The sequence below is a fragment of the Seriola dumerili genome, unplaced genomic scaffold, assembly GCF_002260705.1.
Source record: "Seriola dumerili isolate Sdu_G_001 unplaced genomic scaffold, Sdu_1.0 BDQW01000322.1, whole genome shotgun sequence".
Lineage (NCBI taxonomy): Eukaryota > Metazoa > Chordata > Actinopteri > Carangiformes > Carangidae > Seriola > Seriola dumerili.
Genome location: NW_019174577.1, coordinates 787,095 through 804,964, shown reverse-complemented (window position 1 = coordinate 804,964; position 17,870 = coordinate 787,095). Strand labels below are relative to the sequence as shown.

General features: G+C 35.5%; 1 protein-coding gene across 1 annotated transcript in view; it reads right to left on the bottom strand.

The window, feature by feature from the left end:
• LOC111232095 (protein unc-13 homolog A-like) overlaps positions 1-17,870 on the bottom strand; it is a 53,304-nt gene that overhangs the window by 979 nt on the left and 34,455 nt on the right. The window contains exons 38-44 of the mRNA XM_022759450.1: positions 17,429-17,458; positions 15,949-16,005; positions 15,748-15,828; positions 14,646-14,793; positions 13,790-13,846; positions 10,538-10,630; positions 36-195 (exon numbers count right to left, since the gene is read on the bottom strand). Coding sequence (XP_022615171.1) covers positions 36-195; positions 10,538-10,630; positions 13,790-13,846; positions 14,646-14,793; positions 15,748-15,828; positions 15,949-16,005; positions 17,429-17,458 — 626 coding nt within the window. The remainder of the gene's footprint in view (positions 1-35; positions 196-10,537; positions 10,631-13,789; positions 13,847-14,645; positions 14,794-15,747; positions 15,829-15,948; positions 16,006-17,428; positions 17,459-17,870) is intronic.

Genomic DNA, 17,870 nt, shown 5'->3' with positions numbered 1-17,870 from the left:
AATAAAACAAATTATTATCATCAACAGCTACTCACAAAGTGAAGGTTTCATTGTATTTGGGAGCCCAACTGTTGTTCTTGGACTTGGTGGCATACTTCCTCTTTTTATCGCTGAGATGAGGGCCGATGATATAGACCTCCACAAATGGCCGGAATATTCCCTGCGTCTGCCACCTCAGGTCATTGGCAGCCACCACTAAAACAGAGGAAATGGAAGGAAATGGAGTGGAGAGGGTGTGGGTGAGAGAGTGAGTCATGTGGAGAAAATGTGCAAAAATGTGGTGAGAGAGAATGAGTGAAGAGAAAATTCAGAACAAGAAAATACTGGCTCTCCCTCAGGCCTCACATTCCGTTTCCTGTCAAGATATTGAAGGTAGGATTGGAATTTGATTTTCCATTACAAACTCATATATTTCTTTGGTAGCTGAAAAGCAGTTGGGTGCTGGCTTTTATGTCTTTGCCCTATCTTGGCCATCTTATATATTATACATATGAACATACTGCACTGGCTTGTGCCTTTGACGCTGGAACAATGACATTTATGACTCACTGTAAAGCTTTCACTTATGTAGTTCTTATTTTCCCTTAGATCATCCTTAGTCTTCTTGCTGAACATTTATGCCCTTATACTATATACTGCAGCCAATTGAAAACTCTTGACTTCTAAAACCAAGTTGCTGCTCCAGTGATGACTTAAGTGTGATCTGAAGGGTGTAAATATTTAACTTATTTGTAATGAATTTATATCAATTTAAATCTCCTTTAATTCATTATTGTTAAACAATAAAAAGAGAACTTAAGTAGGTGGAAATTACTGATTAACTGGATACCTTACTATGATATTTTTATGCCTTACTGTATTGTGACATTTTTATGCCTTACTATAATAATGACTGTTGACGTTTTTATGACTTTTTGTCACTTCCTATACTGCCATTTTTATGACTTAGTAAACTATGTCGTTTTTATGACTTTTTATGCCTTTGTATACTGTGACATTTTTTGACATTTTATGCCATACTATACTATGACTTTTTTTGATGTTTTTATGCCTCACTAAAGTATGACGTTTTTTGATGTTTTTATGCCTCATTATACCATGACATTCTTATGTCTACCTATATTATGATGTTTTTTGATGTTTTTATGCCTCAGTGTAATATGAGATTTTTTGACATTTTATGCCATACTATACTATGACGTTTTTTGATGTTTTTATGCCTCACTATACTATGACGTTTTTTGATGTTTTTATGCCTCAATATACCATTACATTCTTATGTCTACCTATATTATGATGTTTTTTGATGTTTTTATGCCTCATTGTAATATGACATTTTTTGACATTTTATGCCATACTATACTATGACGTTTTTTCATGTTTTTATGCCTCACTATACTATGACGTTTTTTGATGTTTTTATGCCTTGCTATACCATGACATTATTATGTCTACCTATATTATGATGTTTTTTCATGTTTTTATGCCTCATTGTAACATGACACTTTTTGACATTTTATGCCATACTATACTATGACGTTTTTTGATATTTTTATACCTCACTATACTATGACGTTTTTTGATGTTTTTATGCCTCATTATACCATGACATTCTTATGTCTACCTATATTATGATGTTTTTTCATGTTTTTATGCCTGACTATACTATGACGTTTTTTGATGTTTTTATGCCTTGCTATACTATGACATTATTATATCTACCTATACTATGACGTTTTTTCATGTTTTTATGTCTCACTATAATATGACGTTGTTGATGTTTTTATGCTTCATTATACCATGACATGCTTATGTCTACCTATGTTATGACGTTTTTTGATGTTTTTATGCCTTGCTATCCTATGACATTATTATATCTACCTATACTATGACGTTTTTTGATGTTTTTATGCCTTGCTATCCTATGACATTATTATATCTACCTATACTATGACGTTTTTTGATGTTTTTATGCCTTGCTATCCTATGACATTATTATATCTACCTATACTATGACGTTTTTTGATGTTTTTATGCCTTGCTATCCTATGACATTATTATATCTACCTATACTATGACGTTTTTTGATGTTTTTATGCCTTGCTATCCTATGACATTATTATATCTACCTATACTATGACGTTTTTTGATGTTTTTATGCCTTGCTATCCTATGACATTATTATATCTACCTATACTATGACGTTTTTTCATGTTTTTATGCCTGACTATACTATGACGTTTTTTCATGTTTTTATGCCTACCTATATTATGACGTTTCTTTAAGTTTTTATGCCTTATTGTACTATGACAATTTTTTGACATTTTATGCCATGATATACTATGACATTTTTATGCCATACTGTACTATGATGTTTTTAGACATTTTTATGCTTTGATATACTATGATCTTTTATGCCTTTCTATGTTTTGATGATTTTATCTGCTACAATGCATGATACATCAATGGGTTGGAGTAGTGGGGTAATGGCTAGAACAGCTGCTTCTCAACCTAGGGGTTGTGGGTTCAAATCCCACTCATGGATCCTTTGAGTGTGGACTTTTCATGTGCTTCCATGGGTACACTCCAGTTATTTCATCTTCCTCCCGCAGATCAAAGATATGTACATTAGGTTACTTGGCAAGTGGAATAAATGGTTGTAGGCCTCAATTTATATCTTCGTATACTATATTTTTTGATGGTTTTATGCCTTATGTTTTTTGATGTTTTTATGCTTCACTATAGTAAGAAAAATTTTGATGTTTTTATGCCTCACTATACTATGACGTTTTTTGATGTTTTTATGCCTTGCTATACCATGACATGCTTATGTCTACCTATATTATGATTTTTTTTGATGTTTTTATGCCTCATCGTAAAATGACATTTTTTGACATTTTATGCCATACTATACTATGACGTTTTTTCATGTTTTTATGCCTCATTATAATATGACGTTTTTTGATGTTTTTATGCATCATTATACCATGACATGCTCATGTCTACCTATATTATGATGTTTTATCATGTTTTTATGCCTCATTGTAATATGACATTTTTTGACATTTTATGCCATACTATACTATGACGTTTTTTCATGTTTTTATGCCTCACTATACTATGACGTTTTTTGATGTTTTTATGCCTCATTATACCATGACAGTATTATGTCTACCTATATTATGACATTTTTTTATGTTTTTATGCCAGATTGTAAAATGACATTTTTTGACATTTTATGCCATACTATACTATGACGTTTTTTGGTGTTTTCATGCCTTGCTATTCTATGACGTTTTTTGATGTTTTTATGCCTCATTATACCATGACATGCTTATGTCTACCTATATTATGATGTTTTTATGCCTCATTGTAAAAGGACATTTTTTGACATTTTATGCCATACTATACTATGACGTTTTTTCATGTTTTTATGCCTCATTATAGTATGACGTTTTTTGATGTTTTTATGCATCATTATACCATGACATTCTTACGTCTACATATATTATGACATTTTTTGATGTTTTTATGCCTGATTGCAATATGACATTTTTTGACATTTTATGCCATACTATACTATGACGTTTTTTCATGTTTTTATGCCTCATTATAGTATGACGTTTTTTGATGTTTTTATGCCTCATTATACCATGACATTATTACGTCTACCTATATTATGACATTTTTTCATGTTTTTATGCCTCATTGCAATATGACATTTTTTGACATTTTATGCCATACTATACTATGACGTTTTTTGGTGTTTTCATGCCTTGCTATTCTATGACGTTTTTTGATGTTTTTATGCCTCATTATACCATGACATTATTATGTCTACCTATATTATGACGTTTTTTCATGTTTTTATGCCTCATTGCAATATGACATTTTTTGACATTTTATGCCATACTATACTATGACGTTTTTTGGTGTTTTCATGCCTTGCTATTCTATGACGTTTTTTGATGTTTTTATGCCTTGCTATACCATGACATGCTTATGTCTACCTATATTATGATGTTTTTTGATGTTTTTATGCCTCATTGTAAAAGGACATTTTTTGACATTTTATGCCATACTATACTATGACGTTTTTTGATGTTTTTATGCCTCACTATAGTATGACGTTTTTTGATGTTTTTATGCCTCATTATACCATGACATTATTATGTCTACCTATATTATGACGTTTTTTCATGTTTTTATGCCTCATTGCAATATGACATTTTTTGACATTTTATGCCATACTATACTATGACGTTTTTTGGTGTTTTCATGCCTTGCTATTCTATGACGTTTTTTGATGTTTTTATGCCTTGCTATACCATGACATGCTTATGTCTACCTATATTATGATGTTTTTTGATGTTTTTATGCCTCATTGTAAAAGGACATTTTTTGACATTTTATGCCATACTATACTATGACGTTTTTTCATGTTTTTATGCCTCATTATAGTATGACGTTTTTTGATGTTTTTATGCATCATTATACCATGACATGCTCATGTCTACCTATATTATGATGTTTTATCATGTTTTTATGCCTCATTGTAATATGACATTTTTTGACATTTTATGCCATACTATACTATGACGTTTTTTCATGTTTTTATGCCTCACTATAGTATGACGTTTTTTGATGTTTTTATGCCTCATTATACCATGACAGTATTATGTCTACCTATATTATGACATTTTTTGATGTTTTCATGCCTCATTGTAATATGACATTTTTTGACATTTTATGCCATACTATACTATGACGTTTTTTGGTGTTTTCATGCCTTGCTATTCTATGACGTTTTTTGATGTTTTTATGCCTCATTATACCATGACATTATTATGTCTACCTATATTATGACGTTTTTTCATGTTTTTATGCCTCATTGCAATATGACATTTTTTGACATTTTATGCCATACTATACTATGACGTTTTTTGGTGTTTTCATGCCTTGCTATTCTATGACGTTTTTTGATGTTTTTATGCCTTGCTATACCATGACATGCTTATGTCTACCTATATTATGATGTTTTTTGATGTTTTTATGCCTCATTGTAAAAGGACATTTTTTGACATTTTATGCCATACTATACTATGACGTTTTTTCATGTTTTTATGCCTCATTATAGTATGACGTTTTTTGATGTTTTTATGCATCATTATACCATGACATGCTCATGTCTACCTATATTATGATGTTTTATCATGTTTTTATGCCTCATTGTAATATGACATTTTTTGACATTTTATGCCATACTATACTATGACGTTTTTTCATGTTTTTATGCCTCACTATAGTATGACGTTTTTTGATGTTTTTATGCCTCATTATACCATGACAGTATTATGTCTACCTATATTATGACATTTTTTGATGTTTTCATGCCTCATTGTAATATGACATTTTTTGACATTTTATGCCATACTATACTATGACGTTTTTTGGTGTTTTCATGCCTTGCTATTCTATGACGTTTTTTGATGTTTTTATGCCTCATTATACCATGACATTATTATGTCTACCTATATTATGACGTTTTTTCATGTTTTTATGCCTCATTGCAATATGACATTTTTTGACATTTTATGCCATACTATACTATGACGTTTTTTGGTGTTTTCATGCCTTGCTATTCTATGACATTTTTTGATGTTTTTATGCCTTGCTATACCATGACATGCTTATGTCTACCTATATTATGATGTTTTTTGATGTTTTTATGCCTCATTGTAATATGACATTTTTTGACATTTTATGCCATACTATACTATGACGTTTTTTCATGTTTTTATGCATCATTATACCATGACATGCTTATGTCTACCTATACAATGATGTTTTTTGAAGTTTTTATGCCTTATTGTACTATGACAATTTTTTGACATTTCATGCCATACTATACTGTGACGTTTTTTGATGTTTTTATACCTCACTATACTATGACGTTTTTTTCATGTTTTTATGCCTTGCTATACCATGACATTATTACGTCTACCTATATTATGACGTTTTTTCATGTTTTTATGCCTCATTGCAATATGACATTTTTTTACATTTTATGCCATACTATACTGTGATGTTTTTTCATGCTTTTATGCCTCACTATACTAAGACGTTTTTTGATGTTTTTATGCCTCATTGTACCAGGACATTATTATATCTACCTATATTATGATGTTTTTCGATGTTTTTATGCCTCATTGTAATATGACATTTTTTGACATTTTATGCCATACTATACTGTGATGTTTTTTCATGCTTTTATGCCTCACTATACTAAGACGTTTTTTGATGTTTTTATGCCTTGCTATACCATGACATTACTATATCTACCTATATTATGATGTTTTTCGATGTTTTTATGCCTCATTGTAATATGACATTTTTTGACATTTTATGCCATACTATACTGTGATGTTTTTTCATGCTTTTATGCCTCACTATACTAAGACGTTTTTTGATGTTTTTATGCCTTGCTATACCATGACATTACTATATCTACCTATATTATGATGTTTTTCGATGTTTTTATGCCTCATTGTAATATGACATTTTTTGACATTTTATGCCATACTATACTGTGATGTTTTTTCATGCTTTTATGCCTCACTATACTAAGACGTTTTTTGATGTTTTTATGCCTTGCTATACCATGACATTACTATATCTACCTATATTATGATGTTTTTCGATGTTTTTATGCCTCATTGTAATATGACATTTTTTGACATTTTATGCCATACTATACTATGACTTTTTTTGGTGTTTTTATGTCTTGCTATTCTATGACGTTTTTTGATGTTTTTATGCCTTGCTATACCATGACATTATTATATCTACCTATATTAAGACGTTTTTTGATGTTTTTATGCCTGACTATACTATGACGTTTTTTGACGTTTTTATGCCTTGCTATACCATGACATTATTATATCTACCTATATTATGATGTTTTTTGATGTTTTTATGCCTCATTGTAAAATGACATTTTTTTACATTTTATGCCATACTATACTATGACGTTTATTCATGTTTTTATGCCTCACTATAGTATGACGTTTTTTGATGTTTTTATGCATCATTATACCATGACATTCTTACGTCTACCTATATTATGAGGTTCTTTCATGTTTTTATGCCTGATTGCAATATGACATTTTTTGACATTTTATGCCATACTATACTATGACGTTTTTTGATGTTTTTATGCCTCACTATAGTATGACGTTTTTTGATGTTTTTATGCCTCATAATACCATGACATTCTTATGTCTACCTATATTATGACGTTGTTTGACTTTTTTATGCCTTATTATACTATGACATTTTATGTCTTACTATACTATGATGTTTTTTATGCCTTACTATGATATTTTTATGCTCTACCATACTTTGACATTTTTATGCCTTACTATACTATGTCGTTTTTATGACTTTTTATGATTTACTATACTGTTGTTTTTATGCCTTAGTATACAATGACTTTTTTATGACTTAGTATAGTCGTTTTTATGACTTTTTATGACTTAGCAAACTATGTCGTTTTTTTTGACTATTTATGACTTACTATACTAGTCGTTTTTATACCTTACTATACTATGACTTTTTATGCCTTAGTATACTATGATATTTTTTATGCCTTACTATGATGTTTTTATGCCTTACTATACTATGTCGTTTTTATGACTTCTTATACTATGTCGTTTTTATACCTTACTATACTATTACGTTTTCATGACTTTTTATGCCATACTATACTATGACGTTTTTATGACTTTTTATGCCTTACTATACTATGTCGTTTTTATGACTTCTTATACTATGTCGTTTTTATACCTTACTATACTATTACGTTTTGTGCCTTAGTATACTACGTCGTTTTTATGACTTAGTATACTATTAGCGTTTTTATGACTTTTTATGCTTTAGTATACTATGTCGTTTTTTATGACTTTTTATGCCTTACTATACTATGTTGTTTTTATACCTTACTATACTATGACTTTTTATGTCTTAGTATACTATGATATTATTTATGCCTTACTATGATATTTTTATGCCTTACTATACTTTGACATTTTTATGCCTTACTATACTATGTCATTTTTATGACTTTTTATGAGTTACTATACTATGTCGTTTTTATACCTTACTATACTATGTCTTTTTATGCCTTTTTATGACTTAGTATACTATGACATTTTTATGACTTTTTATGCCTTAGTATAATTTGACATTTTTATGACTTTTTATGCCTTACTATACTATGATGTTTTTATGACTTTTCATGCCTTACTATACTATGACTTTGCGATACCTTTGTATGATATTTTTAGGCCTTACTATATAATAAGGTATAATAAGGAATAAAAAGTCACAACAACGACATAGTATACTAATGTGACATTTTAATGCCTTACTATACAATGTCATTTTCATGACTTTATGCTTCATTATACTATGCCGTTTTTATGACATTTTATGCCTTACTGCACTATGTTGTATTCATGAAGCTTGGTGGTCAGAACTGTTGCCTCACAATGAAGAGGTTGTGGGTTCTAATCCTGCTTAACTCTCGTCCCACACTTAAAGGACCTGCAGATTAAGATAGAAGGCAACTTTAATGCCTTACTATACTATGTTGGTTTTTATGACTTTTTATGCCTTACTGTACTATTAAATTCTCACGTTTGTGTATGACTTTCTTTCTTTTCTTTCTGATAATTTCTCATTAAATTTGAACATATACTGACAGACTTTGGAATGGATATATTTTTTGTAACATATGTCTATAATCTAAACAGACATATGAAAATACAAGTTTCTATTAGCTAGACATTTATGTCAATATATGATATTGTTCCAATTTCAAACTGGTTTCATGTGTAATTTTACATATATAGGCTATACTTTAAATACATATATGATTGTACCTCATATGAACATATATTTCATTTCTGTAAATTCAACAAATGTACATATATTACATTTGTGTATGGGCATTTCTAAAATGTAAATTAAGAGGGTTAGTTGTTAATGTTGTTAATAAACCGTTTGGTTGACGGCATTAAAAAGTCAATCTCTTTGTTTTGGAGGGGTGGCAGTGTTGCTGCGTCCCTTCCAATGTTGAGACCAAATCTACGCCCCTGATTTTGATTAATTGTTGTTTGAAGTGGGAATAGACATAGACATTTACATTTACTCTTTTGGTAGACACTTTTATCGAAAGCAACTTACAAGTGAGGGAAAACACTAAAGCTTCAGTGCAGTAGGAGACCAGTAGTAAGTACTAAATCTCAATAAGGTGATGTGCAAGAAGATGAAATAAAGAAGTCCACCAATAGTGCATTGTAAGTGCTAGTAAGAGAGGAAGTGCTCTCAGAAGAGATGAGTCTTCAGAAGATTCTTCAAGATAGAGGGACATGTGTCCTTTTAGGCTGATCAAATTCCAGATGTGCTGCCATACTCTGGACCATCTGTAAGGGTTTCAATGTGCATGAAGGGACACCCGCCAGAAGGGCATTGCAGTAATCAAGGCAGTGATCTGGATCAAGAGTTGGGTCAGGTAAGGCCTAATTTTTCTTATGTTGTATAAAGCAAAGTGGCACGACTGGGAAACAGATGCAACAAGGTTAGACAAGGAGAGCTGGTCATCAAACATGACACCCAGGTTTCTCGTGACCTTGTTTGGGGTAAGAGATCAAGAGGCAATTTGGTATTGATATTGTGATGGAGAGACTGATTGGCCTTGATGACTAAGAGTTCAGTCTTAGAGTGGTTCAGCTGAAGTTGGCGTTCCTTCATCCACATGGATATGTCAGAGAGACAAGCTGAGATCCGACCAGAGAGCATGGGGTCATCTTACAGGAACAATGGGTATAGTTGGGTGTTGTCTGCATAGCATTAATATAAGCAGCCGGTAATATACACCCCAGGAGGTGGTGTATATTGCAAAGAGAAGGGGCCCCAGTACTGATCCTTGGGGGAGCCCCGTGGAGAGGTGATGGGATAAGGAAGTTTGTCCTTGCCAAGACACAACAAAGGAGTGCTAAGTGAGATTGCATTCAAAACAAGAAAGCGGTTCGCCCGAGATGCCAATGTTGGAATACTAATGAAAACAATCTTGTTTGTTTATTAACATTTAAATATGCTGAATGTTTGACAACTATCCCAACTCATGGTCCACTTACTTGCTTTTTCTGGAGCTTTCATCTGTATCACACAGTTACATAAGTGCATAGAGTTTGCTCAGTTATCATGGAGATGGACAGCTGAGATGCAAACATAGTTGTTATGATTTACACCATGGCATCTCCAATTGAGCAAACAATGTCCACTGATGTCGACCATATAATGAGTTTGAAAGCTCTGGAAAAAACAAGTAAACCTTGATTTGGGATTGTTTTGTCAAAATGCTATTTCCAGCATCAAGAACGAACTTTCATACTTACTGATCCATTGTTATACACTGTTACTGAATTAAAGAGAGAGTAAAGAATAAAAACAAACACACTTCATTTAACTTTACCTTTCACTGTGACCTTGTGCTCTCCAGTGTTGGGGTGAGTGAAAATCTCCACATGGATGGACACCTCTCCGACGGCATCGTCCACCCCAGAGCCTGACAGGACAGACAGACAGTGAGGGGGGATACATTAATACCCTTGATCAACTCTTTGTGCTCCTATCACAGACCAAACACCAACACAAGCCACTGTGCCTATTGTAAAAACCATGTTACAGACCAATTACATTTCAATTTCTTAAAGTGAACATTGAAATGGATTTGGTTATAACCTTTGGGATATTAGACAAAATAATGATTAGGCCAACAATTCTTTATACTAAAATAATCACTGTGTAACAGGAGGATTTAAAATAGGGCATAGTGATCTGTTTGTGCATATGTTGTGGTCTGGAGGTGGACAATCAGACAAAGCTGCTATGAGTGGGCATGAATCTTTTAATGTAGGTAGTACTGCAGTAAGTGTAATACATTTACTGATGAAGTGATTAGTCCTCTTTTAGTGGCAAAACATATCTAAATAATTACAGTTCAGTTAATAGTTTTCTACTGAAATAACCATATTTTTTCCTTCAGCAAGACATTCTGCATTGTGATTAGACACTGACTGAGTGGCCTTTGTACAGATTCAGCAACTGATTGATAACAATTTGGATTCAGCGAGGACAGTAATTTGAGCCCACTCATAGATGCAAGGTGTCTGTTTGGATGCAGGGTTCTTAGTAAGAGGCAGAGAAGAAGACAGGAGAGAGGCTGAGAAACTGACAGTGTGGTTCCCCTGACACAGATCAGGTCAGGACATGCTCAGATGGATCTAGACAAGTGGACACACCCATTCCTTGGTAAAGACTTTTACCCAAGCATGGTAAGAAGAGGGAGAAGAAAGGGGAAGGAGCTTAGAGAAGAGAGAAGTAGTTCAGCCTCTCAGACCTGTTGGTGAGGGATGGTACTATCAATACCCAGCTTGCAAAATAAAGCTGTACAGTGTGAAGAGGGATGTGTCTGGACAACAACATATTATATTCATAAAGTTATAGATAAGGAATGCAGATGGATTTAGTCTGAGGTTCATGTTAGTCCATGTGTACTCCCTCTACCCAAAATAGCTCAACTCTGGACCCAAATTCAGGTCTTGGGGTCTTTGGTTCTATACTTTCAGCTGCAAGACTATTTTAGGGGGGAAGAGGGGCATGCCCTGTCTGGGTGGCTTCACTCAGGCTCCAACTCTTTTGTCTGGGAGGGAGACTGTGGACAAATCTTTCCTCAGTGTCTCAGTGTGGTTTTGTGCTGCTGCTGTGAACAAGTGTTTTAATTCCACATACAACTCCAGAAGGATACAGTGACAGATGGACATTAATTTTCAATGTTTTAATTAGTGTCTTCACTCTGTCAACGGTATCTTTGTGGCGACAACCAGCAGCCTGTGTGCGTGTGTTTTCAACCAGCCGCCCACTAAACAAGGTGTCTGTGGGAGTTAGACGGCAGAGTGTTCCTGGCATGCAGCTCTCTGGGGAGCATTATGGGATTGTTGGTCTCGCTGCCAACAGGACCGAAGAGAGCAGCATTCATCCATCTGGCCTTGTCTACACTGTGGAGGACGTCCATAAAATATGAGAAAGAAACTTTGCTGGCAGGAAGATGTTGCCAGAAAAGCACAGGCTTTTCTTCTTAAACAAGCACAGCAATCAGAGGTGCATATTTTGTACCATATTGCAAATGTTCACCAGAATAGACATTAAATCTCAAACTTGTACTGCGATCGCACTGAATCATCGGCCAAGTTCACTCCATATTCACAAATGGCCCTTGATTATTTCAACTACAAATAATGCAGCTTATAGCCTGCAGCGTGTAAGAATGACAGTCCCCACAGATCAAAGTCCTCCTTCAGTTCATAAGAATAAATTCCACTGTGCTTCGTCCATTCATCCTTCTCAAATCATCTACTCTAATATGGCTGGAATAACTATCTGGTGAAATGTTCCTGGCAGGAAGTGAATTTACATTCCTTAGCAGCTTGTTTTCTATATATACCTCCACCATGGAAGCTAACAAAGACCATAATAATTTGAATTTTATAAGCCACTAAATACCTTATTATGAAATTTAACCACTGCTGAAAATGTCATGTGGAAATTTATATTACATTGAATGGATTGTATTGAAATATTTTACTTTGAAAACCATCTATTTAAAAACTTAATTTTTTAGTTCACAATTTGATATATATCCAGCATTAAGTATTCAAATTGTTAAATTCATTTTTAGAGCTCCTGCATCATCCTGCGTGTGTGTGTTTATGAGAAAAAGTCAAATCTTTTGATACAAATCTAAAGTGACAGAAATCAGACCACATGACCTGAGGGACTGCTTCTGATTGGTTCAGTCTGTGAAGGGGAGATGAGTTGAGCACCCTTTTCTCATCATTGCTGCAGGCAGGGCTGCACTGCACGTGGGAGCTTTTTGTAATGGTTGTATGTGTATGTGTGTGTGTGTGTGTGTGTGTGTGTGTGTTTCTGTGTGTGTCTGTGTGTGTCTGTCTCTGTCTGTGTTTGTGTGTGATGACAGAGCAGGCAGGGACGGATGACCCTCCCAGACAAACTGAGCCGACAGCCATCATCGTCTTCATAATCTACTCCTCTTCATCAGCGTCTTTCACTTCAGACACAGTGGGCGGGGTGGTAACGTGGGGGGAAGGATTTCCTCTCTGTTTTCACAATACACTGTGCTTCTGCTTCAGTAACCTTCAGTCTCACTCAGTCACATTGCTCTGGCTCAGCCACTCGCACACACGCACACACACACACGCGCACTTGCTCGGCCTCCGGCCTCTCTCTGTGACATCATGCTGGATCAGGATTCCTCCACACTTTGATGCATTTCTGCTCTTTTTGTCTGATGTCCGCACATCATGCGTCAAGTGTCTGCTCATACATACAGTCCATCGCGTATGTATTCAGTGCAGCTCCATACATACAGACATCAGTGTTTACATTACATGCATGAATGCATACAGTCCATGTTTATATTGTTGTGGTGGGCATGTATGTGTAAAAAGGCAGAGATAGAGAGAAAAAGAGAGGAAGTATGTTGAGTCAGTGCATTGCACTTGTCTGCTGGGATGAGTTTGAGCAGGCAGGGGAGTTTCAGGATGCACATGGGGAGGGAGGTGGAGGGTGGAGAGAGTTGGGCTTTGGTCTGGAGACTCTCTGGTAGTCCTGGATATCTCAGGCTCTGAGCCTGAATGCCACATACCCTTTTCTGGGTAAACATCCTCACTAGTGGTGAACCTCACCCCCTTCCCGCCGAACACTGGCCCACAGACGGGGCAGAAGAAGGGAGTAGACAGAGAAAGGAGAGACACGTAGAAAGATGAGAAAAACAAACCAACATGTAAAAAGCTTTTGTCTAATGAGTTATTTCTACAGAATCAGCTCTTTTTTTTTCCTGATGTGCAGTGTGAAGATCGTCCTGCAACATGCAAAGCTCACACAGATCTACTGCAGTAAAATGCACTTTATGTATGCTCCAAAAACCGCATGGCATTTTGCCTAATTAAATTTTAAACGATCATCCACTCAAATGGCATTTCTACCAGCGGTGCTCAGGGACAGTCTGTCAGCATCAGCACTTCCACAAAGATGACGGCTGTTATTGTACCCATCTGATGGTGGGATGGAGGCTGAACAACGGAATCAAAGAGCGAGAGAAAAGAGGGGGTGGGTATTTATTTTTTTCATTGCAAATAGCTGTCAGATCATGTAAAGAATAGTCTCTGTGTTTCCGCAGGCTGGCTACCAGGAGACTCAGCAATTCAAAACACGGAGAAAATATTGTGCTGCTACAGCCCTGACTCTAAAAAGCACATGAGACATTTTCAGGATATAAAGCTCGCTGTTTGGGAAACCCTAGTGTTAACAAAAGAGTGGGAGACACTGAGAAAAGTGGCTCCTCAGAGAGCATAGCAAAAAAAAAAATCAGAATCAGAGAATTACATAACATTGGAAATTAAGTTTGTATCTAGCAAATGAAGATACTGGAAAGTAAAGGTAATCAAAATTCAGACAGAGAAAGGGAAGAGTGTTAAGCAGAGTAAAGACCATCACGTTACCTTGTGTGTTCTGTGACTGGACAAAGGTCTTAATGAGTTTGTCTGTGGCCTGCGTGTAGAGGGAGAGGGCGTAGTGGAGAGACTGGAGGTCAGGACTCTTCTCTAGGAAAGTCTTCTTCAGACCCACACCACCCGCATGGAAGTATTGCTAACAGACACAAAGGCAGACAAACAAAACAGAAAACAGATATTAACTAATGTCCTCCTGCAAAAGATTATTGAAGAAAGAAAGGTACTCTTTAACTAAAGAAAACAGAGCGATATCTGACAGAGTAAACTACTGTGATGTTCAATGTTAGCTTTCATTCATTCACACAATATTCTAGAGCTATAATGATTAGTTGATTAATTGATCAGTGGATCTACAGAAAATCAATCAGAAACTATTTTCACAATTGAATAACCCTTATTTTTCAAGCATAAATGCCAAACATTTGATCTTTAAACTTGATTCTATAATGTAACAATTTGCTCATTCATCTTGACTTAATTTATAGTGAATTAAACATGTTAAACAATCTTTTTCTGTCATCACCTTGTGCTCTAGGAAATTGTGATTGGTATTTTTCAATGTTGTTTTATAGAATAATGATACATCTGTTTGATTAAAAAAATGGCAATGGATTAAATAATGTAAAATAATTGTTAATTGCAGCCTTACATTGATAAAACTTGCAAAATCACTCTACTACAAGTGATCACAGTTTCTGTCTCTGTAGCAACAGCTCAATAGAGGCATTGAAGTATTCATTAAATATGTATATTACCTCTGGCACGTTTCAAGGTACTGATTTTATTTGCATGTAATTGAAAAGCCCAGACAGTTAATACAGTGATTTTTTCTCATGTTTTACATTTACATTTACTAATTTGGCAGATGCTTTTATCCAAAGTGACTGACAAGTGAGGGACATCACTAAAGCTTCTGTGCAGTAGGAAACCATGGTGTAAGTACTAAGTACTACATCTATTTAATAAATGCAAGGTTTTTCTGTCTCCTGTAACTTCAAATGCTTTTTCCAGTTCATCACATCTTCCTATATGCAGATAACTGATTTACAGCACTTCCACTTGTCATGCACATGTAATGGTGAGATTCTACCTTGATGGTGTCGAGAGCCAGCTCTATCACAGCACACTGCTTAGGTGTGAGTGCTTTGGCCTCCTCGCGGACCATGTGCTCCTGAAGACAACAGCGAGAAAAGCACAGACTGAAATGACCTATCTGTCCATTCATAGACTCTGCTTCATATTTTCTAAGCAATTAGAGTCGAGAGCCCAGAGGTGGAAAAACATATTGTACCTTCAGCTTGGACAGCTGTCCCAGCTCCTTGGCAGCATTAAAGATGAGCTGAGTGCCCTGGAAGAGACAGAGAGAGAGAGAGACAGATAGAAGAAAAGTAGACAGGCAGAGAGAGGAGAGTGTTGTTATTATCATGACAAAACAGGGCAGCGGTAAACGGCTTAGTGTCACACAGAGGACAGCAACGTTTCTGACACACACATTCATAAACAGTCACTCTAAGCCGCTTTACAGGTGTCAAGGTACTTTTTCCTTCAAGTGCTGTTATCATACTTATCTGTGTTTTATTCATTTCAAAAGAATGACACTCCGCTGCACGCGCGCGCACGCACGCACGCAAGCACACACACACACACACACACACACAGTGAGACATTTCAGTACGAAGAGAAGGGAAAGTGGTTCAGCTTATGGCAAGGGCAATAAAGTAGACAGACTTGTGCACTCCTGAACACACACATGCACACACACACACACACACACACACACGCACGCACGCACGCACGCACGCACGCACACACGCACACACACACACACACACACGTATCAGCTCTGCAGTTGCACTGTGGTGTACGCAGGTATTTACAGGAAGTCCAGCCTAATGCAATACTCTGGTAAGAGGATATGTATGTGAGTGCTACTGACTGGTCCTTCAAATCTTATCTTTGGTTACAGCTCTAGACATGAAATATAGTTTTATAATAAACTGTATGTAGCTACAGCCAGTTTTGATAGCCTTACAAACAACATTGCAATAATGCCAGAAAATGAAACAAAATACACAAATCTGTGCACAGGAGGTTCATTATATTGTAAAACTACAGAGAAAAATAAACATAAACCTTTGAAACTGTGTTGTGTCTAGTCTGCATTTCAGATACTTAAGATTCAGTCAGACAAGCAATGCCTGGCAAGGTCATGTGGGAATAATCCAGACTCCCTTTGGTGCTACACTATATTTAACTGTCAGATAATAAAGTAGATGGTTGTACGTTTTGTTGCTGACCCTAGAAGCCAATTCAAATGCACTATAAAGCCCAAGTCAAAAGGGCACACCATCACTGGCCTACAGCTTTGCCTTTGACTTGTGTTTCTGTAGCTGAACCACACCCTATTTTTTCTTGCATTGTAGTGATGTAGATATGAAACAAAATTATATATTGTTTTTGAAATTCAGATCAAATGAGGTGAACTCCTTGACCTGGGGTTTGTGGTGCGTTTGTCTTAAATGTCTGCATGTAGAGCACATTAGAGTGTATGACCTGTGGTGAAGCTGGGAGTGCAGGTAGCTACTCGCTACAGCTTCTGATAGTGGGATTTCCACTGCATATAAACAACACTATAGAGGAATATTGTGTAAAAATCAATATTTCCACCGCTTTGTTTGACTGGGGAACTATGGGAGAGAGACGGAGACACGGAGAGAAGACATAGAGGAGAGAGACAAGACACATTGATCTGAAGGGGGTTTAGTCCTTACATCACTGTGAGAAGCACTCTTCAGCCTCCCCTGGAAAGACAGCATGTGGTTAATACTTCAAGCAGTGGCCAGTCCCTGCAGTCTGACTTCACTCTCATTGATTAGTACGCAATTAAAAGTGCACGCGTTGCTTCGCAAAATGTAAAAAAAATTTGAGGATGTGCATCATCACTGCCAGAGATGTCACCTTCTTTCAGTTATCTAATTGTTTTGGTCCCCAAACCAACAAGAACATTTTTAATGTCATAAATAGACACAGACAACTGTGACAGGAGTAAAAGGATGTGACAAAATTTTTCTTCAAAAATATACAGGTGACATTTGCTTATTCTGTGTAGTCGTCAAATCCATTTTGATGATCATTACTGTGCTGTTTTATGGGAAGCTATACAAACATTGTACCACACTATGTGCTCTGATACTGGGGCCACTTTTACATGCT